The sequence below is a fragment of the Ornithorhynchus anatinus genome, chromosome 5, assembly GCF_004115215.2.
Source record: "Ornithorhynchus anatinus isolate Pmale09 chromosome 5, mOrnAna1.pri.v4, whole genome shotgun sequence".
Taxonomy (NCBI): domain Eukaryota; kingdom Metazoa; phylum Chordata; class Mammalia; order Monotremata; family Ornithorhynchidae; genus Ornithorhynchus; species Ornithorhynchus anatinus.
This window is the reverse complement of record NC_041732.1, coordinates 2,623,357-2,645,561: the sequence shown is the minus strand read 5'-3', so window position 1 is coordinate 2,645,561 and position 22,205 is coordinate 2,623,357. Positions and strand designations below refer to the sequence as shown.

At 63.2% G+C, this 22,205-nt stretch overlaps 1 protein-coding gene across 1 annotated transcript; it reads right to left on the bottom strand.

The window, feature by feature from the left end:
• On the bottom strand, positions 1-21,973 carry SLC8A2 (solute carrier family 8 member A2). The gene is given in 11 exon segments (XM_029066735.2): positions 1-698; positions 1,812-2,087; positions 3,701-3,800; positions 5,077-5,201; positions 7,367-7,396; positions 7,595-7,654; positions 7,657-7,697; positions 12,803-14,857; positions 18,500-18,589; positions 20,488-20,638; positions 21,781-21,973. Coding segments are annotated over 8 exon segments (3,042 nt in total). The 5' UTR covers positions 14,836-14,857; positions 18,500-18,589; positions 20,488-20,638; positions 21,781-21,973; the 3' UTR covers positions 1-321.
• Positions 21,974-22,205: the final 232 nt, after the last annotated feature.

Here is a 22,205-nt window from a genome sequence, read left to right as displayed (position 1 = left end):
CCTTCACCCCACTCCCAGGCCTCCGACAGATGCCCCCCACCCCCAGTGAGGTGGAGTGAGTGCGGGGCGGAAACTCGCAACCCCCGGCCCCTTCCCACTTTTCCCAACCGGGGGGGCTCCCCGGCTGGGGGCCAGGAGCCGCTGACCCGCCCTCCCGCTCCGCCCCCCGCCTCCCCCCGCATCCCGGGGGTCTTCCCGGGCTGGGCCGCGGCTCCCTGAGGTGGGGGGAGAGATGTAAAAGGAGGATCGGGGGTCTTGGGGCCGGCAGGACCGTCTCCCCGGGGCAGGGGGAGGCTGGGGCGGGGGGCGAGAGGGCGGGCCTCAGAACCCCTTGATGTGGCAGTAGGCTTCCAGGCTGGCGAAGAGGATGTAGAGAAACCAGAGGCCCAGGAAGAGGCCGGTGGTGAGGAGCTTGGGGCCCCGGGGCCCGCCCAGCTCCCCGCCGATGTGCGGCTGGCGCCGGTACATGAGAACGCTGATGCCCACGAAGGCGAAGATGGTGAAGAGGGTGACGGAGAAGGCCAAGGTGCCCGTCTGCACCTCGAAGTCCTTGCCCTGCACCGCCCAATAGATGGCGGCCACAGACCAGGCCACCCCGATGCCCAGGAAGACGTTGACCGCGTTGCTGCCCGTCACGTTGCCGATGGAGGCGTCGGCGCACTGGTCTTGGAGGGCGGCCACCTTGCTGGCGAAGGTGTCTGAGCCCGGGGCCGGGGCGGGACGGGATGGAGAGAGAAGGGACGTCCTCACCATTGGCTTTAAAAGTAGCCCACCGCCTCGCCCCCTTCCTACCTCACCTCACTTCTCCCCTTTCACAACGCAGCCCGCCCGCTCCGCTCCTCGGGTGCCAACCTTCTCCCTGAGCCTCCATCTCCTCGACCTCACCGCCGACCCCTAGCCCACGTCCTGCCTCTGGCCCGGAACGCCCTGCCTCCTCAGATGCCACAGACGATGACTCTCCCCCACTTCAAAGCCTGATTGAAGGCCCATCTCCTCCCAGAGGCCTTCCCAGATTAAGCCCCACCTTTCCTCATCTCCCACTCCCTTCTGCGTCGCCCTGACTCGTTCCCTTCACCCTTCCCCCCTCCCAGCTCTACAGTTCTCATGTCCATATCTGTCACTGCATTTATTTGTATTCATGTCTGTCTCCCCCACTCTGGATCCTAAGCTCGTTGTGGGCACGGAATGCCTCTCTTCGCTGTTGTATTGCACTTTCCCAAACACATAGTACAGTGCTTTGCACGCAGTAAGTGCTCGATAAATACGATTGAACGAACGAACGAACGAACGAACGAATGAACGAAAGGGAGTCCTTTGGCCTCCCACTTGGGCTCTCACCTCGCTCGGCTCAACAACCCACCCCCCGACCCCAGGTGGGCGGTCTCACTCCCACAGCCCACACTCCCCTCTCTTCCCCATCCCCTCTTCCTCGATTCCTCCCATCCTCTTCCAGGATCAATTTGTTCATCCACCCACCCACCCATTCACCCACCCCTCCACTCATTCACCCATCCACCCAACCACCCACCCTCCCTTCCTTCCGTCCAACCACTCATTCTTCCAGCCATCTCGCCACGCATCCATCTATCCCTCCACCCGTGTCCGGTCCCTGTCCTTCACTTCACTTCTCACCTATTTGCTGGGATTATCCTACCCAGAATCAACCCCTTCTGCCCCTCTCCTTCCACCCTTTGCCACAATTCTTCCCCTCCCCATCCCCCGCCACCGCCCCAGACCCCCGCCCAAGCTCTTCCCTTTGACCCTCTCCTCCCACCCCCGCTTCTGCCCGGGGAGCCCCCTCTCTCCCGTACCTGGGATGGAGGTGCCCAGGGCCACGAAGACCACAGCGTTGACCGAGTCCTTGAGCCCCACGGTGCAACCGAAGTGGGAGGCGAGGTCTCCGATGAGGGCCGTCAGGAGCCCGATGACTAGGATGGAGACGCTGAAGCAGGCCCAGCCGTTACAGTACTCGGTGGGGGGCACGCAGGCGAATAGAACCTTCCAGAACACCGTCAGGAAATGCATCACGTAGTCGAAGCAGGACGGCAGCTTGTCCTCCCGCCCATCCTCATCTTCTTCGTCATCGCCTGGGCCCCCGGACAAGAGGGCAGCCGAGAGGGGGACGTGGACAATAAATTCCGTCATTCGATTTATTTGTATTGGTGTCTGTCTCCCCTCCTCTAGAGGGGCAGGGAGTGCCACTGCTTATCGTTGTGTTGTACTTTCCCAAGCGCTTACTACAGTGCTCTGCACACAGTAAAGGCTTAATAAATATGATTGAGTGAATGAATGAAAAGGAGGGGAGTCCAGACTTCCAGAGAGCTCCTAGCCCACCCGGGAGCTGTCTCAGCTCCACAAACGCCGTCCCCCCACCACCCTGGGGCCTGCAGACACCCCTCCCACTCAACCCCTCCTCCACTGAACCCACGGTCCCGGGGAACCCTACTCTGAGAGGTGGATTTCCCTGGCCACAGCGAGCTGACAGTTTAGAGGGGGAGCGGGTGGGACCAGCTCTGATTCCTTGTAGATAATGCAGCCTGGTTTCTTTTGGATCTCTTTTGTATGGCAGGGGGAGTCAATGAGGGGGAGAGAAAGGAAGGGGCTTAGGGGCCCCGATCGTGGGGAGACAGAAAGGAGACTTTGGGGAAAGCCGAATACATCGGTCTTCTCTGGCCCCAGCGGGGCAAGTGCCCGCTGTAGCTTGAGGCTGGGTGACCAGGAAGCCAGGGGGTCCTAACAACGGTCTCCCAGGAGATGGGAAGTTTTTCCAGGTGGGCTAAGCAGTGGGGAGGGGAGGGGGACGGGGGGCACCAGAGAGGAGGCTTTAGCTGGGACGAGGAAGACATTAGAGAAGGCACGTGGCACAGTGGAAAGAGCATTCTTTTGTACCGTGTAATGTAATTGTCCATTCCAAGCGCTTAGTACAGCGCTCTGCACATAGTAAGCGCTCAAGAAATACGGCTGAATGAATGAAAGAGCACGGGCTGGGGAGTCAGAGCTCATTGGTTCAAATCCCGGCTCCGCCGCTCGTCTCCTAGTGTCACTTTGGGCAAGTCACTTCACTTCTCTGTGCCTCAGTGACCTCGTCTGGAAAATGGGTATTAAGACTGTGAGCCCCACGTGGGACAACCTCATCACCTAGTATCCTCCCCAGCGCTTAGAACAGTGCTTGGCACATAGTAAGCGCTTACCAAATGCCGTTATTATCATCATTATTATTATTATCCAAGTTCCAGGGGTCTCTCTGCAGCTCGGGCCCGGCTGATCTGGGAGGGGCCGGGTGAAGAGGGAGGAGTCCCTCCTGTTGAAAAAGGAGGTCCCCCAAGTGCCCCCTTCCAGCCTCGCAGGCTCCCCACCCCTGCCCATCTGAAAGCTCCATTTGCAGCAGGAAGGACGGGAGGTAGATCTGAAGCAGGACTTCTCAATCTTCGAGGCCAGGGGGGAGTTCTCCCGGGGAAGGAGAGCTGGTCCCCCCCCTCTCCCCCTCTAAACTGTCAGCTCGCTGTGGCCGGGGAATGTGTCCTGTTATTTTGTTCTACTGTCCTCTCCCAAACGCTCAGTACAGTGCTGTGCACCCTGTAAACGCTCCATAAATATGATTGGCTGACGGTGTCTCCTGAGACCTGGGAGGCAGGGACCCAGTCCTGAGCCCCGAGGTAGGGATGCGGACGGAGGCTTCGGCGTCAAGCCCGGCCCTTACCCGCGCTGACCGTGATGGCCTCCAGGAATTGTTCGCGCCAGGAGTGGGTGCCAATCACCAGGGCCAGGTTGGTCTTCTTGATGAGCTTGTCCACTGTGTTCTGCCCGGGATGGGGTGGGGCAAGGAGGGAGGGGGACACGAGGGAAGAGGGCGGCTGTTACCCCTTAGGGAGTCCCGGCCCCCACAGACCAGGCCTGGGGGGGGGGGGCCGGATCAAAGCTGGGGAACCGTTTTGATGACTGTCTCCCCCCTTATAGACTGTAAGCACACTGTGGGCAGGGATTGTCTCTATTTGTTGCGGAACTGTATTTCCAAGCGCTTAGTACAGTGCTCTGCACATCGTAAGCGCTCAATGAATACGACTGAATGAAATCATTGAATGAATTGAATGATTGAAAGCTCACCTCCTCCAGGAGGCCTTCCCAGACTGAGCCCCTCTCTTCTTCTGCTCTTCCTCCCCTCCCCCTCGCCCCTACTCCTTCCCTCTCCTTTCCCTCCCGCCCCCGCCCCGCAGCACTTGTGTCTATATGTCCATATTTATTATTCTATTTATTTTATAAATGACGTGTATATATTCATAATTCTATTCATTTACACCGATGCTATTAATGCCTGTCCACTTGCTTTGTTTTGTTTTATCTGTCTCCCTTCTTCTGGACTGTGAGCCAGTTGGGTAGGGATTGTCTCTCTTGCTAAATTATACTTTCCAAGCGCTTAGGACAGTGCTCTGCCCACAGTAAGCGTTCAATAAATACGATTGAATGAATGTATGATTGAACCCCAATTTCCCACCCATCCGTCCTGGTGCCTGGTGCGGAGGCCCCTCTCTAGATTGTAAACGTGTTGTGAATGTGTCTGTATTGTTGCATCGTACTCTCCCAAGCGCTTAGTACAGTGCCCTGCACACAGTAAGCACTCAATAAATCCGAATGAATGGAGGCGAGGCGGAGGGGAGCGGCCGTGAGCCATCCCGGTGCTGAACGGAGCGCTCTGGGTCTGGGGTCAGGGGTTCAGGGGTCAGGGGGTCAGGGGGTCGGGTGCCGGACAGAGGGGTCAAGAGGAGAGGCCCGGGCCCGGCGTCCACCCAAAGCCAAGTGTGCCAGACTGTGGATTCAGCGGGGTCCCGTCCCATTGGGGTCCCCTCTGCTTGGGAGGGGTCAAAGGCCCAGATAGCGCGCTGGCCCGCCCACTCCTGCTGGGTCTGGCTCCGATCACACGGGCCCGGGACTCCCGGGTGGGCGAGGGGGTCGAGCAGGGCCCAGCTTCTGGTACCACGACAACTGGAGCCCCAAGCCCCGAGCGGGGGACGGGCCAACTGTCACAGGGTCTCACTGGTGGGGCTGGGCCGGGGGGCGCTGGGCCCAGGGGTGGTTCACCTTAAAGTCGTAAGACTCCTCGATGATGACTTCCAGGCGGCGGTTCTCCCCCAGCACCGGCTTGCCCATCTCGGCTATCCTCCGAGCCTCCTCCTCCTCGGCGGTCAGCTTCCGATCCCCGTCGGCTGGACAAAGGAGAGGCGGGGAGGGGGGTAAGTGAGGGGGCCGGGTCCGTACCCCCCCCCCCCCCGCCAGCTCTGGAAGTGAGACTTCCTTCCCGGACCCCAAACGGGGTCGGGGGCGGGAAGAGAACGGGGTTTTTCCTTTGCAGTAAGAGAGATGACAGTTAGACTCGAGGGAGGACTTTCTGACTTCAAAGGATGGGGGAGACTGGATTTTGCCTTCCTTGCGCCCTCCTCCACAAAGGGGGGGGGGTCCCAAAACCCCCTCGGCCCTGCGACCCTAGAATGTGGTCCGAGAATCCTCTAACCTCTCAGCTCGCTGTGGACAGGTAACGTGTCTGTTCTATTGTACTCTCCAAGCGCCTTAGTACAGCGCTCTGCACACAGCAAGCGTTCGGTAAATACGACGGACTGACCCGGCTCGGGTCAGGGGGCAGAGAGAGGGGTGGAATGACCCGTCCTAATGCCCACGGTCTGGAACCTAGCTCCGCTCTGGGGCTGTGTCACTATTGCAAACCTCCGGGGTCTGAATCTCTCCCACGGGACCCTCGGCGACGAACTGGCCCCCGATGTTCCCTGGAGGCTTTCCACCTTTCCCTCGATCCTCCCAACCACCATGGGTCTGCCCGAGGCCTGAGATATTGGGGATGATGTGCGGGGGGTAATAATGTTGGTATTTGTTAAGCGCTTACTATGTGCAGAGCACCGTTCTAAGCGCTGGGGGAGATACAGGATCATCAGGTCGCCCCACGTGAGGCTCACAGTTAATCCCATTTTACAGATGAGGGAACTGAGGCAAAGAGAAGTGAAGTGACTTGCCACAGTCACGCAGCTGCCAAGTGGCAGAGCTGGGATTCGAACCCATGACCTCTGACTCCCAGGCCCAGGCTCTTGCCACGGCTTCTCTAAAGGGGGTGAGGCGAGGCTGGAGGTGGGGGAGCGGGGTCCTAGGTCAAGGGCAGGGGAACCTGGTTTTTGGAGTCCCGAGGGGGCGGGTGGGGAGGCAATATAGGAAGGGTTAGGCTAGGCCTGCAGCAGGAGGGATAGGGGTTAGATTAAAGGAAGGACTCTTTGACTGGAGGGCCTGGGAGAGAGGGTGGGAAAATCTCCTGCGGAAAATGGGATGGAAGGCCGGCAGGGATGCTCTCAGCCCTGGGCATGCCCTCAGGACCCTCACTGGCAGGGAGGGCAGAAGGGAGACGGTGCGGGGGGGGGGGTGAGTCTGAGAGGGCAGAACGAGGGAACTGGGGAGGGGAAGGAGAAGAGGAGGGAGATCTGAGCAACTGAAAAAGGAGAAGGAAATAGAGCTGGGGACAGAGGTCGGGGGCGGGATCGGATTCATCCCAGGCAGAGACCCCCACGGCTGGGAAAAACACCCAGGGTCGTTTGGGTCTCCTCGGCCGCCCTAGCAGCAGAGATAGAATGAACAATAGAGAAGGACAGTGACAGAGAGAGAGGGTGTGACAGCGAGAAACGGAGACATAGAAACCCCGAGGGACGGAGAGTCAGGGAGAGACAGAGAAAGACAGGCTCAGAGAAAATGACGAAGAAACAGCTCGGCTGGATCAAGGTGGGATAGGAGGAGCCCGGAGACAGAGGGATGGATTATATAACCTCCGGAAGGCCGAGGGGCCGAGAAGAATATATATATTTCTGAGTGTATGAGAGAGAGAGAGAGCGAGAAGCAGCACAAGTGGGGATAGAGCACAAGCTGGGGAGTCAGAAGGTCCTGGGTTCTAATCCCACTCCGCCGCGCATCTGCCGTGTGACCTCGGTCAAGTCGCTTCAGTTTTCTGTGCCTCGATTACCTGATCTGGGGAAATGGGGATTGAGGCCGTGAGCCCTATGTGGGACAGGGACTGGGTCCAACCTGATCGGTCTGTATCTACCCCAGCGGGTCTGGGTCATATGTTCATAGCTACGTGCATGTTCGTGCGTGGTTGTGCGGGCATGTGAACGCATGTGTGTATGGGCGTGTGTGCGCCTAGCGCAGGCTGCGGGAGGGTGGGGGGGCGGGGTGGGCGAAGTGGCCGGGATCCTCTCTGAGCCGGCCCCCCCCCGGCAGTCTAGACGGGGGGCGGGAGCTGGGGCCAGAGTCGGCATGGAGTTCCGATGATGGTCGGGAGAGGGTCGTTTTGCAGGAGAGCTCGGGGGGGGGGCGGGGTCACCGCTCGTTCTTACCTTGTTGAGCAGAAGAGCTTGCAGAGAAACAGAGACGGAAACTGCGTGACCCCAGCAGCCTCGGGCCAGAGGCCTCAGCCAGACCCTCCCCCTCCGCCCCAGCCCAGAATTAGCTTGGCCCTCCCCCGGGGCTTGGTGGGTGGGTGGGGGTCCTCCCCTGGGATGTGAGACCCCCCCCCCTCCGCGGGAGCCCCGGGGCCCGGCCTCGCTCGCACCTGAAATGCCCCTCTTGAGCCACTGGGGCTGGCCCAGCTCGATGAAGAAGTTATCCTTCTCTCGTACTCCTCGTCGTCCACAATCTTCACCTGCAGCGTCTTCCTGCGGGGCGGGGAGAGCCGAGTCACCCGGGGGGGGGAGGACCGCCATCTCCCCCGCCTCCCGCCCCCCCAGCCGGTAGATCACTGGGCATCCCCCCGCCCTCACACGGGGCCGCCTGGACCTCTCGGTCGGGTGCCCGGAGGGCGACCCCGCCCGCTCCCCACGTTCCCGCGGTTCTGGCAGGTCTCCCTGCCCCCTGCCCGCCCCCCGCCCGCCCCGTGATTAGCTCCCGCTTCCAGCAGTGTGTGCACTCGACAGGCCCCGTCGGGGTGGCCGGGATCAGAGGCCCGGCCCCTTCTCCTCCTCCGCAGCGGTGCCCCAGGCTTGCCGACCTCCCCGCCTCTCCCTCCGGCCCCTCCGCCCGTCCCGTACCTCGGCCCCCCCAGCCCACCGCCCACCCCCCGGCCTCTCCCAGACAGGGCCCCGCTGCGTCCGCCCCCTCGTCTTGTGGGATTCCCCTTCTCCGCCTCCCAGTTTGCCCTCCCTCCCCGCAGCTGCAGGGTGGGAATTGGACACTAATTGATTCTTCAGCATCCTGGAGGTATCTCCATCTCCATGACGACCCGGCCTCACGGGCATAGAGATAAATGGGGGGGCGGGGGCGGGCCCGGGGAGGCCAACCAGCTCCACCCCCCAGATCTATGCTTCCCCCCACCCCCTCCCCTCAGCCTCTGCCACCGGACCTGGAACCGGGACGATTCACAGCACGGGACCCCAGACACGCACGCACACACGGAGTCACAGTTCCCACAGACGTCCACACAGGCACCGGCGGACCCAGAGGAACGCGGCTGCAAACAAAAAGGTGTGGGGGGGGGGCAGGCGTACGAGCACAAAGGCACCCACGCTCCTTGCCCTCTCCCCACAGATCTTTCCCAGTCCCCACGGGCTGGAAGAGGAACAGCAGAGGAGTGGGAGGGAGAGAGCCAACGTGGGCGGCGCTGGGGGGGGGGGCATCGCAACCGGAGCCAGGCAGGGGGAAGGACTGGGGGGAGCCGGGAAGCCAAGGGAGGGGTGCCCCCTGATTTGGGGGAGGGGAGCACGGCCCCGGGAGGACCGACTGAAGCCCCACTTGCTTCCAAACCCATCCCCGCCCCTCTCCGTGGTCCTGAACCTCCCTCGAAAATCCTCTCTCTCAGAGCGTGTGCTGTTTGTTTCTTTTTTTTTTTACTAGGTGCCAGGCACTGTTCTAAGCGCTGGGGTAGATGCAGGTACAGTGCTGAGCGCCCACTGCAGCGTCTAAGCGCCTAGTTCGGGGCTCTGCACCCAGTGAGCGCTCAAGAGATACGATGGAATGAAGGGAGGTAAGCTAATCAGGTTGGACGCGGGCCCTGCCCCCTCTTGGGGCTCGCCGGCTTTAAGCCCGTTTTCCAGCTGAGGAAAGTGAGGCCCAGAGAAGTCCAGCCCCAGGTCACCCAGCGGACAAGTGGCGGAGCCGGGATTGGAACTCATGACTTTCTGGCTCCCTGGTCCGGGCTCCGGCCACCCCGCCACGCCGCTTTTCGGTAGATAGATGGCGAGGAGGAGGGGACCTGGGGGAGCTGGGACGGGGGCGGCATCCTGTTCAGGGAGGCTGGGGGGGGGGGCACCCCGGGCCACACAACTCAAACGGGGGAATCCTGTGGAGGAGAGAGCGGTGGCTGCATGACCTCGGGTGAGTCACTTCACTCCTCTGGGGCTCGGTTCCCTCTTCTGGAAACCGGGGATTGAGACTGTGAGCCCGGCCTGGGACTGTGTCCAACCCGATCTGCTTGTATCCACCCCAGCGCTTAGAACAGTGCCTGGAACATAATCAGCGCTTTACACACGCCACTGTTACTATTATTATTATTATTATTATTACGGCATTTGTAAAACGCTGACTAGGCGCCGGGCACTGTACTAAGCTCTGAGTTATCATCATTATTATTACAGCAAGAGGAATGTGGGGCTCCTTTACGAAAAGACTGTCGGGGAGGGGCAGGGGGGAGCGAGGGTGCAGGGGAGTTGGCGGAGCGGGGGGGGGGGGGGGGTGATTTCCTTGCCATGAGAAGTCTCTGCAGAGGGCGGAGACAGAGGGATGGATGCGATGACACCAGAACCTCCCTGAATTCTCGGGCCGGGCGGGAATGTGAGAGGTCATCCCTCCGTTCCCCGCCACCCGCTCTCTTCCCTCTCCACTTCCAACCTCCCCCTTCAACTCCAAGCCCCCTCCTCTCCCTTTCCCTCCCCACCTCCCCCCAGCCTGGCCTCGGTTGCAGCTGCAGCTCGCTCCCCACCCCCACCCCAATGGGCAGGACGGCCCGGACGCCCTGGGCACCGAAGCTGCCAGTCCTCCACCCCCAGCCTGGCAATGCCAGAACTGGCGTGGGCGTGGGCCCCGGGTCCCGCTCACACAGTGCCACGGGCGAGTCTGTCTCCACAGCAACCAGCGCGCCGGGAGCGGAGAAAGCCAGCAGGCCTAGACGCTGAAGACAGACAGATAGGGAAATCGAGGCAGGCTGGCAGAGAAGGAAAGCCTGCCCCCCCCCCACCCCCCACCCGGGGCGACTTCATCCTGCAGCAGGGCCGAGTTGGTCTCTTGCCCGCTTCTCGCCTGAGACCTCCGGCCGGGGCCGCGGGGTCCGAGCCAGCAAGGGATAGAGGGAAGGGGGAAGGGGGTCGTGTGCGGAGGAGGCCCAGTTCTGCCCCCGCCCCTTGGGGCTGGGGGGGCGACCAAGGAGGGAGCGGAAGAGCCAACGGTGCTCGACAGCAGCCGGTCCCGTCCGCTGGGGCGTTTTCAGCTCAACCTGCCGAGTCCTCTGCTGCTCTCTCCTCTTGCCCTACTCCTTCCCCTCCTGCCCCCTCCCCACCCACCCGGCTCACCCCTTTCCCGCGGCTGCGGGAGAGATGGGAAGGGCGCCCGGTTGGGGAGGGGGGTATGGCAGTCGACTGTATTTGCGGTGATTATGTTGTCTTGTTTTTGTCCGTCTCCCCCATAGACTGTAAGCCGTCCCTGAGCAGGGACGGCCTCTACCTGTTGCCGAACTGACCGTTCCAATGCGCTTAGTGCAGTTGCCCTGCACATAGTAAGCGCTCCGTAAATACTACTGAACGAAATATTTATCAGGCGCTCACTGTAGGCCGAGCACTGGGCACGTAGAAAGAAGCGAACCTGTGCCCCCAATCCTGCCCCCATGACCTTCCACCATACACACCCACCCGCCCGCCCGCCCATCACCTCCGTGTACACGGGGGTGATTCTGGGATTCTGGGAGAGTGCCAGAAACGTTCGGGCGAGCTGGACACCTTCCTTTCACCAGCTGGGAGAATCTGAAAATTCAGACGTGTTCCCTCCAACTCCCTCCTCCGATCTGTGAGTTAGTTTACAGCGGAAGCAGCGTGGCCCGGTGGGATCGAACTGTGGGCCTGGAGGTCAGAGGCCCCTGGGTTCCGATCCCGGCTCCGCCACTTGCCTGCTGAGTAACCTTGGGCAAGTCCCTTCCCTTCTCCAGGCCTCGGTTGACCTCATCCGTAAAATGGGGATTCAATATTTGTTCTCCCTTCCGCTTAGACTGTGAGCCCCGTGCGGGACGGGGACCGTGTCCAGCTTGTAGGAGCGCTTAGAACAGCGTTTGACACATAGTAAGCACTTAACAAGTACTATTATTGCTACGAGAAGCAGCGTGACTCGGTGGAAAGAGTCCGCGCTTGGGAGTCCGAGGTCATGGGTTCGAATCCCGGCTCTGCCACCTGTCAGCTGGGTGACTGTGGGCAAGTCACTTCACTTCTCTGGGCCTCAGTCACCTCATCTGCAAAATGGGGATTATCTGTGAGCCTCACGTGGGACAACCCGATCACCCTGTATCTCCCCCAGCGCTCAGAACAGTGCTCTGCACGTAGTAAGCGCTTAACAGATGCCAACATTATTATTACTGTTGTTGATAATAAGGATCGATGTTAATAATAACAAGAATAGGGTTTCTATTATCTAATAATGAGTCTAATAATAGTCTAATGCCGTTATTGTTATAGTGAACTCTCCCAAGCGCTTGGTACAGTGTTTTGCAGCAGTAAGCGCTCCGAAAATACGAATGAATGAGTTTGCTGAACGCTTGAACACTCACACTCACACCGTTCCGCGAAACAGTCATGCGTTCACACAGTCAAACGAAAGGACCCACAGTAACAAAGTCAGACCGAAAGATACACACCCTATTCTGGGCACAAAGCTGCGGAAACGGAGAGTTTCACACCCACTCACTGGCGCGCACCCGCGTGAGGAAGACCACCGAGGGAGGAGAGGTCCGACCTCCCCCCCACCTTGTGTCCCTGCCCACCCCGAAGTCTAACCTCCTTCCCCCTAGTGATCAGACCACGGTCTTGGCTTCCGGTTGCCATCGCCTGGCTCTCTGAAGCCCGGAGCCCCGGCCCATAAAGGGGTTCGAGATTTGGGTTCCAGGGAGGACTGGACTGGGCCCCACGGGGGGTGGGGGGTGAGGGGCTCTTCTCTACACGTCCCCTGTTGCTGGAGGAACCAGGACCCAGGCCCCTCCCCCGGCCTCAGTCCCCCCCCCCCCCCCACTGGCCTGCCCCCAGCCTTCGCGGATCGAACACTGTCCCCCTGCTCTCTCCTCCGCGGACTGTCTGGAAGTCAGGGTAGTCCCGGACCCCCGGGAGGAGCCGCTGGACGATAGTCATTGACCCCGACCCCCGCCCTTCATCCTCTTTCTCCTCCTCTTCATCCTCCCCCTCCTCCTCCTTTCCTCTTCTTCTTCCTCCTCCTCCTCGTCTTCCTCTTCCTCCTCGTCTTCCTCCTCCTCCTTTCCCTCCTCTTCCTTCTCCTCCTCCTCTTCCTTCCCCTCCTCCTTCTCCTCCTCTCCCTCCTCTTCCTTCTCCTCCTCCTCCTTCTCCTCCTCCTTTTCCTCCTCCTCTTCCTCTTCTTCCTCCTCCTTTCCTCCTATTCCTTCACCTTCTCCTTTTCCTCCTCCTCTTCCTCCTCCTCCTCTTCCTCCTCTTCCTCCTGTTCTTCCTCCTTTTCCTCCTCTTCATCCTCCCCCTCCTCCTCCTCCCCCTCCGATTCCTCGTCCTCCCCCTCCCGCCCCCTTCCCCCCGCCCCCGCCCCGCCCCGCCCCGGGCGGACTCACATGGTCTCGTCGTCCCCAAACTCCAGCTCCCCGCAGGCGTCCTCGTAGTGGACGCCTCCCCCGCGGGCGGAGCCGTCCACGGTGCGGTAGGGCACCCGCACGGTGCCGCGGGCGCCGGAGCCGCGGACGACCTTGACCTCCACGGCCCCGGCGCACTCGCTGACGCGGAGCCGCCGGTCGGCGAAGGCGAAGATGCCGGCGTGGTCGTCGTCCAGGATGGTGACGGTGGCCACCAGCGGGGCGACGAGGCGGCCCTTGGGGCGGCCGCCGGCGTCGGGCTCGAACATGCCCTCGGCGTCGCCGACGCGCAGGTTGAGCAGGCGGACGAAGAAGTGCTCGTCCTCCTCGAAGATGTCGTCGTCGATGATGCCGATGCGCAGCTCCTTCAGGGCCTCGCCGGGCTTGAAGACCAGGGTCCCCTCGCTGTACTCGTAGTCCGAGCCGGCCCGCGCCGACCCGTCCTCGGTGCGGTAGTCCACGTAGAAGGTGCTGCGGCCCTCGCCGCCGCGGCAGGCCACGGCCAGGAGCACCGACCCGCAGCTCTCCAGGCAGTGGTAGGCCCCGGGCTCGAAGCAGATGCGGCTGGCGGCGGCGTCGCCGTCGTCCGAGGCCTCGTCGCCGCCGCCGGCCCCGCCGGGCCCGGCCCAGTCCCCGTCGGCCGGGCCCCCGGGTCGTCGCGCCGCCTCGGCCACGTGGCGACGGAGCACGTTGCCCGCGCCCGTCAGCAGCCGGGTGGCCTGGATGCGGTAGAAGGCCCGGCTCTTCTGCTGGTGCAGCAGCGCGTAGTAGTTGGCCAACTCCACCAGCTGCGCCGCCTCCTTGTCCGGGTGCTTCTGCTTCAGCTCCTTGAGGATCTGGATCACCTCGCGCCGGCTCTCGGCCAGCTCGCGGTCCTCGGGCCCGGCGCGGGGCGGGACGGACGGAGAGCCGTCGGCCTCGACGGGCCCGCCCCGCGCCGGGCCCTCCTCGACGGCCGCCTCGTCGGGGCCGGTCCCCGGAAAGGAGGGGGACGCGCCCCCCGGGAACGGGGCCGCGCCCCCCGGATACGAGGAGGCATCGCCCCCCGGAAACGAGGTCAAGCCCCCCGGAAACGAGGTCATGCCCCCCGGAGACGAGGAGGCCCCGCCCCCCGGGAGGAGGTCGGCCCCGCCCCCCAGGAAGGCCCCGTCCATCTCGATGTCCTTGGGCCCTTCGCCCTCCGCCCCGATGATGATGCCGCTGCGCGGGTCGGCCCGGTAGCGCTTGTAGACGTACTTGTAGAAGAGCAGCCTCTTGTCGGCCACCCAGGCGAAGACGACGCAGACGGGGAAGAAGACCAGCGTGAGCAGGGCCTCCCACACCCGCACCACCCCCGGCGAGATGACGGCCAGGATCAGGTAGAGCCACACGTAGGCGAAGACGCTCCAGGCCGCCGTGACGAAGAAGACGCGCAGGTGCTTGATGCGGCGGCTCTCCCCGGCCGGGATGACGTACACGCACACGGCGATGACCACGAACATGTTGAAGGCCGCGCTGCCCACGATGGTGCCCGGGCCCAGCTCGCCCGCCTGGAAGTTGTGGCCGCACACCTCGATGACCGACAGCAGGATCTCCGGCGCCGACGAGCCCAGGGCCATGAGCGTCAGGTTGGACACGGTCTCGTTCCAGATGCGCACGGTGCCCACGCTGGTCTCGCCGCCGGCGCGCGTGATGGTGATCTGCTTCTCCTTCGACGTGATGACCTCGATGGAGGCCATGAAGCGGTCGGCGATGATGGACACGCCCAGGAACAGATAGACCATGGCCACGAAGTAGACGATGGCGCGGGCCGCCTTGTCGCCCAGGGAGGGGTCGTCGGGCTGCCACACGGGGAGCAGGACCCCCGGCTGGCACCGCGTGGAGCCGGCGCAGGCGTCGGGCGGCGAGGCGTTGGCCGGGGCCTCGGCCGGCAGGTCCGGCGGCGGCGCGGGGGTGGCGCCCGCCGGCTCCAGGATCAGGAAGGCCCAGAGCAGCAGGGTCCCCGAGACGGGGTGCGGGGCGCGGCGGGGGGCCATCGGGCCCGGCGGGGCGGCTGGCCTGCGGGAGACAGGCGGGTCGTGAGTGGGGAGACCCTCTCCTGCCCCGGGGCTGGGGGGGGGGGGGGACGGCGTGGGGGCTGTCCACCCCTCGGAGACGGATTTACGCCCCCTTTCCTCGGCCCCGCGGCCCTTATTATTATAATAATAATAATAACGACGATGGTATCTGTTGAGCGCTTTCTGGGTGCCAAGCACTCCGATCGCCGGGGTAGATAGAAGGTAATCGGGGCCGTCCCCCGTGAGGCTCACGGTCCGGATCCCCGTTTCTCAGATGAGGTCACCGAGCCACAGAGAAGCGAAGTGACTGGCCCAAGGTCACGCAGCAGACAAGCGGCAGAGCTGGGATTAGGACCCGTGACCTTCTGACTCTATGATGCTATCGACGCCTGCCTACTCGCTTTGTTTCGCTGTCTGTCTCCCCCTCGTAGACGGTGAGCCCGTCGTTGGGTAGGGATCGTCTCTACCTGTTGCCGAATTGTACTTTCCAAGCGCTCGGTACGGTGCTCTGCACACGGTAAGCGTTCAGTAAGTACGATTGAATGGACGTATGAATGTATGAATAAGTGACTCCCCACCCCATGCTTATCCACTAGGCCACGGTGCTTCTCAGAGTTATATTTCCGCTATTTACAAAGAGACGGAACGCTAAGAAACAGCACTTGCAACTCTTCCGCAGTGTGCCAGAAAAGCGGCCGAGCCCGTCGCCGTCATTTATCTACCGAGAGGCAGCATGGAGGGGTGGATGGAGCCCGGGCCCGGGCCTCAGAAGGTCTTGGGTTCTAATCCCGGCTCCGCCACTTGTCTGCTGGCTGACCCGGGGCAAGTCACTTCGCTTCTCTGGGCCTCGGTTCCCTCATCTCTAAAATGGGGACTTGTGAGCCCCACGTGGGACAGGGACCGTGTCCAACCTCAATTGCTTGTAACTACCCCAGCGGTAGTGCCTTGCACCTAGTAAGCGCTTAACAAATACCGTAACTGTTATTATTATCTATCGATAGTAAAGTCCGTCTCCCCTTCTAGACCGTCAGCTCGTCGCGGGCAGGGAAGAGGCCTTCCGGCTCTGTCAGGAGTGTCCTCTCCCAAGCGATTACTCCGGTGCTCCACCTTCCTTTCTTCCCCCACTCCCTTCTGCGACGGCCCGACTTGCTCCCTTTATCCATCCTCCCTCCCGGCCCCACGCCGCTTACGTCCATCCCCGTCATTTATTTCTATTCGTGTCTGTCTCCCCCTCGAGACTGTCAGCTCGTCTTGGGCAGGGAATGCGTCTCTTTATTGTTCTAGTGTACTCCCCCGGTCGCTTAGTACAGTGCTTTGCACAGGGTGAGTGCTCAGTAATTTCGATGGAGTGGCAGTAAAGTGCTCAATGGATATGATTGATTGATGGATTGATGGACAGTGAATATGATTGATTGATCCCCCCCCCCCCAAAAAAAAATTAATCCTGCTCCGCGTGACTAAGGTTCATTTTGGAGATGCTCAATCTGATCCTCTCTCCACTCAGGCCCAGCCTGCACCCTTCATTCCTCTAACACCAACCTACACCCCAGGGCCTCGCTCTCCTCCCCCCCTGCTGTCCCTCCCTCGCTCACGCCCTCCCTCCGGCCTGCGACCCCCGGGCCCCCTTCACACGCGGCAGACCACCGCTCTCCCTTTCTCCGACACCCACCTCCCTCAGGAAGCCTTCCCTGATGGATCTCTCCTCTCCCCACCCCGGCAACCCTTATCGTACCTATCCTTACCCTGCGTTGCGCCTCCGGCCCCGCGACGCGCTTTCGTATCGGTCTCCCCACTTAGACAACCTGATCTGCTTGTGTCCACCCCAGCTCGTAGTGTAGTGCCTGGCACATAGTAAGCGCTTAACAAATACCATAACCGTCAGGCCTACGCATCAGGCCCCCGGGGCACCGTCTGCCAGGAAGAAATGAGACACCGGGTCTCAACGAAATCAGGTTGTAGTCAGAAATCCTGCACACTCTCTCCTTTCCCCTTTCTCTCCCCCTCCCCCAGTTCGGCTGGGGTCTGGAGGGAGGAGGAGGGGGAGAGGCTGCGGACCCTTCTGAGTCCACTCGACTCGCTCCCTTTATTCACCCCCCCTCCACTCCCAGCCTTCCAGCGCTTCTGCCCATCTCCGTCACCTATTTATTTATTTCTATTTATGCCTGTCTCTCCCTCTAGACTGTAAGCCGGTTGTGGACGGGGATCGTGTCCGTTATGCCGTCACATGGTCCTCTCCTAAGCGCTTAGACCGGTGCTCTGCACGCAGTAAGCGCTCAGCAAACACGATCGATTGACCGACTGACCTTCTTCAGTCTCTCCCCGCCCCCCCCCGACTGCCAAGAAGTCCTCTCTTGAGACCGTGAGCTCGTTGGGGTGTCCGTTTATTATTGTATTGTGCTCTCCCAAGCGTTTAGTGCGGTGCTCTGCGCGCAGTAAGCCCTCAATAAATACAAATGAATGAATGCGTGTATATATCTGTGTGTGTCCGGGGACGTAATAATAATAATAGCGGTATGTGTTAAGGACTTACTACGTTCCGGGCACTGTACTAAGCGCTGGGGTGGATACATGCAAATGGGGTTGGTCCCAGTCCCACGTGGGGCTCGCAGTCTCAATCCCCATTTTCCAGAGGAGGAAACTGAGGGTCAGAGAAGTGAAGCGACTCGCCCCAGGTCACCCAGCAGACAACGGGAGGAGCAGGGATTAGAACCCACGAACTTCTGACTCCCAGGCCCTCGCTCTACCCACCGGGCCATGGTGCTCCTCTCTGCTGTAGTGTGCTCCCAAGCGCTTAGCACAGTGCTCTGCGTACAGAGAGCGCTCAATACATATCGAATGAACGACCGAGGGTCTGTGGTTGTGTCTGTGTGTGTCCGGGGAGAGCCGCCTGGCAATGTGGAGACGGAATCGCCGTGACGGCGTGTGCTCCGAGCGGCTGTAAGGCGCGGAGGAAAGCCACACAAGGCCTCGACCGCAATAAATCCGCGATTCCCAACCAGGGGGTAGCAAGGCGTGTCCGTGCGGTGTGGTGCGGGGGCCGGGGGGGGGGTCGGTGTGTGTATGTGCGCGTTTGCATTTGCTCCTTCGCCTGTCTGGGTCCGCAGCCCCGGTGTGTGCCTGTCTCTGGGGGAGTCCGTCTCTCCCAGTGGGCACGTCTCCGTCTCTCGGCCTACGCGTGGGTCTCTGCCCCGGCCCCGCCTCGTGGGGTGGCGACCGACGGAGAGCTGGAGGCGGGGTGGGGGTGGGGAGGGGGTCTCCTGTCCGCCGAATAAGTCGACCCCCCCCCCCCCAAGCAGGGGCATCCACTCTTGTCTCCCCGCTCCTCCCCCAAGCCTCTTCTCCGGCCTCCTCCGCCATCCCCCCGGAGCCACGCCCCCCGTTGCCATGGAGACCCATCGCCATGGTAGAGGCTATAAAAAGCCGGGGGGGGGGGGATGCGGAGGCTGGAGGGGGGGAGGGGCTGGAGGCTTGGGGGGGGGGGCAGAGAAAGAAATCCTCCGCTTCCTCTCCCCCCCTCCCTTATCCGGATCTCCGGCCTTCCATCCCAGACTGGCCAGGTCCCTCCCGGGGGTGGGGGGGGGGGTCATCCCGTCCAGCCCCCCGCCTTCGTCCTCCCATCCCCACCGCCCCCACTTTCCCTCACCTCGGGTCCTAACCTCCGCCACCCTCAGGAGGTGCGATGATGACCGGGCCACGCGAGGAAGAAACCTTCGCCGGAGCCGGCGAGCGGAGCCTGCAGCGGGAGGGGTGGAGGTTAGACTTAGGAGAGCCCCCGCGGGGGAAGGGGGGGGGGAATCCCCCCTGGAGCTCCGAAGCCTAACGGAGGCGACCCTGACGAGCCCCCTCCCCTCGTCCCCTCCTCCCCCCTCGGCGGGAGGCGGCCCCCGCCCCGTAATGATACGGTCCGGGCTGGCTAATCGTCAGCTGCGTATTAACGATTTAGGGTAATTACAAACCCCGCGAGGGTCTCCTCCCCCCGCCCCCCGTGCTGGCTTCCCGGGGGGGTGGCGGGGTGGGGGCCGGGCCGGGCCGGGGGGGTCCCTAAGGAGCAGAGGAAACGGCGTCCCCGGGGGGAGGTCTGGCGTCCCGACTGGACCGTAAGGCCATCGAAGGGCAGGGATGGTCTATCTGTTGCCGAACTGTCCATTCCAAACGCTCAGGACGGTGCTCTGCACATAGTAAGCGCTCAATAAATAGGATCGAATGAACGAAGGTGGGACCTCCCCCGGCCCCCTGGACCTGGGGGAGACACCCCGGCCTCCCTGACTCTTCCCCCACCCCCAATCCCGCCCCGTCGTCCCCGGGGACCCGAATGTCTCTTTGGCCTTCTCTCCTTCCCCTGCCCTCACCTGGCCGGGAAGTCTAACCCCCATCCCTCTGGCTGCTCCCCCTGCCAGTTCGGTACTGCTGGGTCCTGAGGGAGGTTGGGCCCGCGCCGGTCCCCTGCTCCGGTCCGGGATCCAGCAGAGGGCCCCCCCCCCCCAACCCCCCCCCGCCTCACACACACACACACACCTCCCGCCCCCCCAGCTTCTCTTCCAGAGGCCGGGCCGCCGGACTCCACCTCCTTCGGTGTCCCCTCCCGTCCAGGCCTCCCCCAGGCAGGGCCCGGTCAGGAGGCGGGAGGATGGCCCCTCCAGACCCTCCCCATCCCGAGGGGAGTCGTGATTCCGGGGCCCGAGGCTGGGAGCCATCTGCTTCCCGCTCCCGGGGTCCCGTCCAAGGAAAGCCAGGGCGCAGCTGGCCCCGACATATGCGCATCGACACACAGACACCCACACACAGACACACACACCACACGTCCGTGCGCACCGACCCCCCCCCATCCCCACCCACCCACCGATCCGCAAGGACTCAAGGCCGTCAAGACGACCACCGGGATCAGCCCGTCAGGGGGTCCGGCCGCCCCCCGCCTCCTCCTCTCCTCTGCCCCCGGGCCCGGTGCCCATCTCCTCCCCGCTGCCCATCTGCTGGGCCCGATCCGCACCCGCCACCCCTCGCCCCGCTCCTGCTGGCGTTTGCCGAAGAGCCGGGAGGCCCCGTGGCCTGATCACACCGTGAGCCCGTCGATGGGCGGGGATGGTCTCTCTCTGTTGCCGAATTATCCATTCCAAGCGCTTAGTACAGTGCTCGGCACATCCGAGCGCTCAGTGAACACTATCGAATGAACGAATGGCCCCGGGGATCGGGAGACCCGGGCTCCGTCTCCCCTTCCGCCACTTGCGACCTTGGGCGCGGCCTCCCCCGTGCCTCGGTTTCCCCAGCCGTCAAGCGGGGATCGAATACCCGTCCTCTGCCCGTCTCAGAGCGGGTGGGCCCGGCGGTCTCCTTTCCACCCCGGGGCTCGGCCCGGAGTGGAGGCTTCGGGAGCATCGCGATCCGATCCCTCGTGGGTTCTAACCGCTTTCGTCGCGTCGAACCCACCTCACAGCCCCGACGGACACCCGCCCACACCCTCCGCCACATCCGGACTCCCACAGACATACACGATCCGCACCCCCCGACACCCGGACGCGCGGAGGAGCCCACGCCCCGGCTCGAACGGACACGCGTTGACTCCCCGCGTCCCGACGCCCCGACACCCACCCGCCCGCCCTCTCCCAGACATACTTCCATCCTAGAGCCGCACACCTGTTGGTTCCCGCGGGGGATTTTCGCACCTACATTCACACTCCCAGCATCTCTCTGCCTCTTCTCCCCGGGGTGGCTTCGGGCCGAGTCGGTGGGTGGAGGAGGATCTGGGGGAGCCTGGACTCCCGGTTCTGGGCCCGGCTGCTGGTTCCTGGGTGGGGGGAGGCACCTGTTCTCACCGCCTCCTCCGATTCCCCCTCCCTCATTTCCCCCCTTCCTCCCCCTGCTCTCCCCTCCCAGCCAAGGGGGCAGGGACCCACCCCCCTACGAGACGAACTGGGGGGGGGGGGGCGACGGGAAGGAAGGGGCAACGGGAGGGACGGGGGTCAGACTCCTCGAACTAGGATTCCAGCCCAAGAGGGCCGTGGGATCGGAAGAGCAGAGGGGGACACCCTGATCCTGGTCCGGGGGGGCGGGGGGGGGACCCCTGCTCGAAGACGGGGGGAGAGTCTTCGGGGTCCCCTCGGGACGTCAGCTGGAACCTGCCCCCGGGAGTCGGGATGGTCTGGGGGAGCTGGGAGAGGGGAGCTGACCGCGTCTCCGGAGCAGAGGGGCTGCAGCGAGAGGGATGGAGGGTAGAATTAGGCGCGGGGAGGAGCGGGGCAGGCGGGGGTAACTTCTGGAGATTTTCCCCCCCCCCCACCCGCCCCCCCGGCCCCGGGAGGTGGGAGATGGGGGAGTCCTCTGCCCCTCTCGGAGCTCGGACCGGTCATCCGGGGCTGGGCCGAGCGTCGGCCGGACGGACCTCTCGGGTCCCGGAGCCCGAGGCGTCCGCGCCCCCGCCTCAGCCCGCTCTTCCCTCCCGGACCTCGGAGGGGGACTGCTGCAGTGGGAAGGATGGAGGGTAGACTCGGGGAGGGGGAAAGAAGGGGCGCTGGAGGTCCGTCCCCCCCCACCTTTCATTTTTTTTGAAGGGGCAGGTGCTGATCCTCCAAAGCAGAGACGGAGCGAGAGACCCAGAGACGGAGAGGCGAGAAGTGAAATGAGGCGGCGCCAGCCCCCTCCCCACCTGTCTCCCCTCCCCCCACGGTTCTGCTGTCGCTGTCACCGCTGCTGGTGGCGATGGGGGGGGGGGGGAGAGCCTCCCCCGGCCTCAGTATCCCCGGGTTGGGGGGCTCCGGCGGAGGACGGGGTGGGGGGTGGGTCTCCTCTCCCCCCAGGACCGGCCAGGCCGCCGGGCCGCGGCCCCCAGCAATGAACGAATGAATCCGGTCGGGCCATCCAGGGGTCCCCCCCCCCCCCACCCCTCCCCAGGGACCCCGCTAGACCCCCCCCCCCCGGCCCGGCCCCTACCTGCGGCGCCGCCCTCTGCTCTCACTGGCCCTCCATGCCGCCGCCGGCCGGCTCCGCCCGGGCTCCGACCGACTGCTGCCGGGGAGAGGCGGGGAAGGACCGACCAGGGTCCTGCCCACCGACCCACCGACCCACCGAGCCGGGGACGGGAGGAGGGACGGGAGAGGAGGGTGGGAGGAGCGGGAGAGGAGGAGGGAGGGACGACGAAGGGAGGGGGGGAGAGAGGAGGGAGGGAGGAGACACGAGAATCGATGGACCGTATTTCTTCAGCGCTCACCGTGTGCAGAGCACTGGGCGAAGCCGATTGAGTGGAAGGGCGGGGGGGGGAGGGGAGGAAAAGAGAGGAAAACGAGGGAGAGGGGGGAGGAAGGAGGCTCCTTCGGGGTCCCCGTAAATGGGGGCGGGGGGCTTCCCCCCGGATCTCC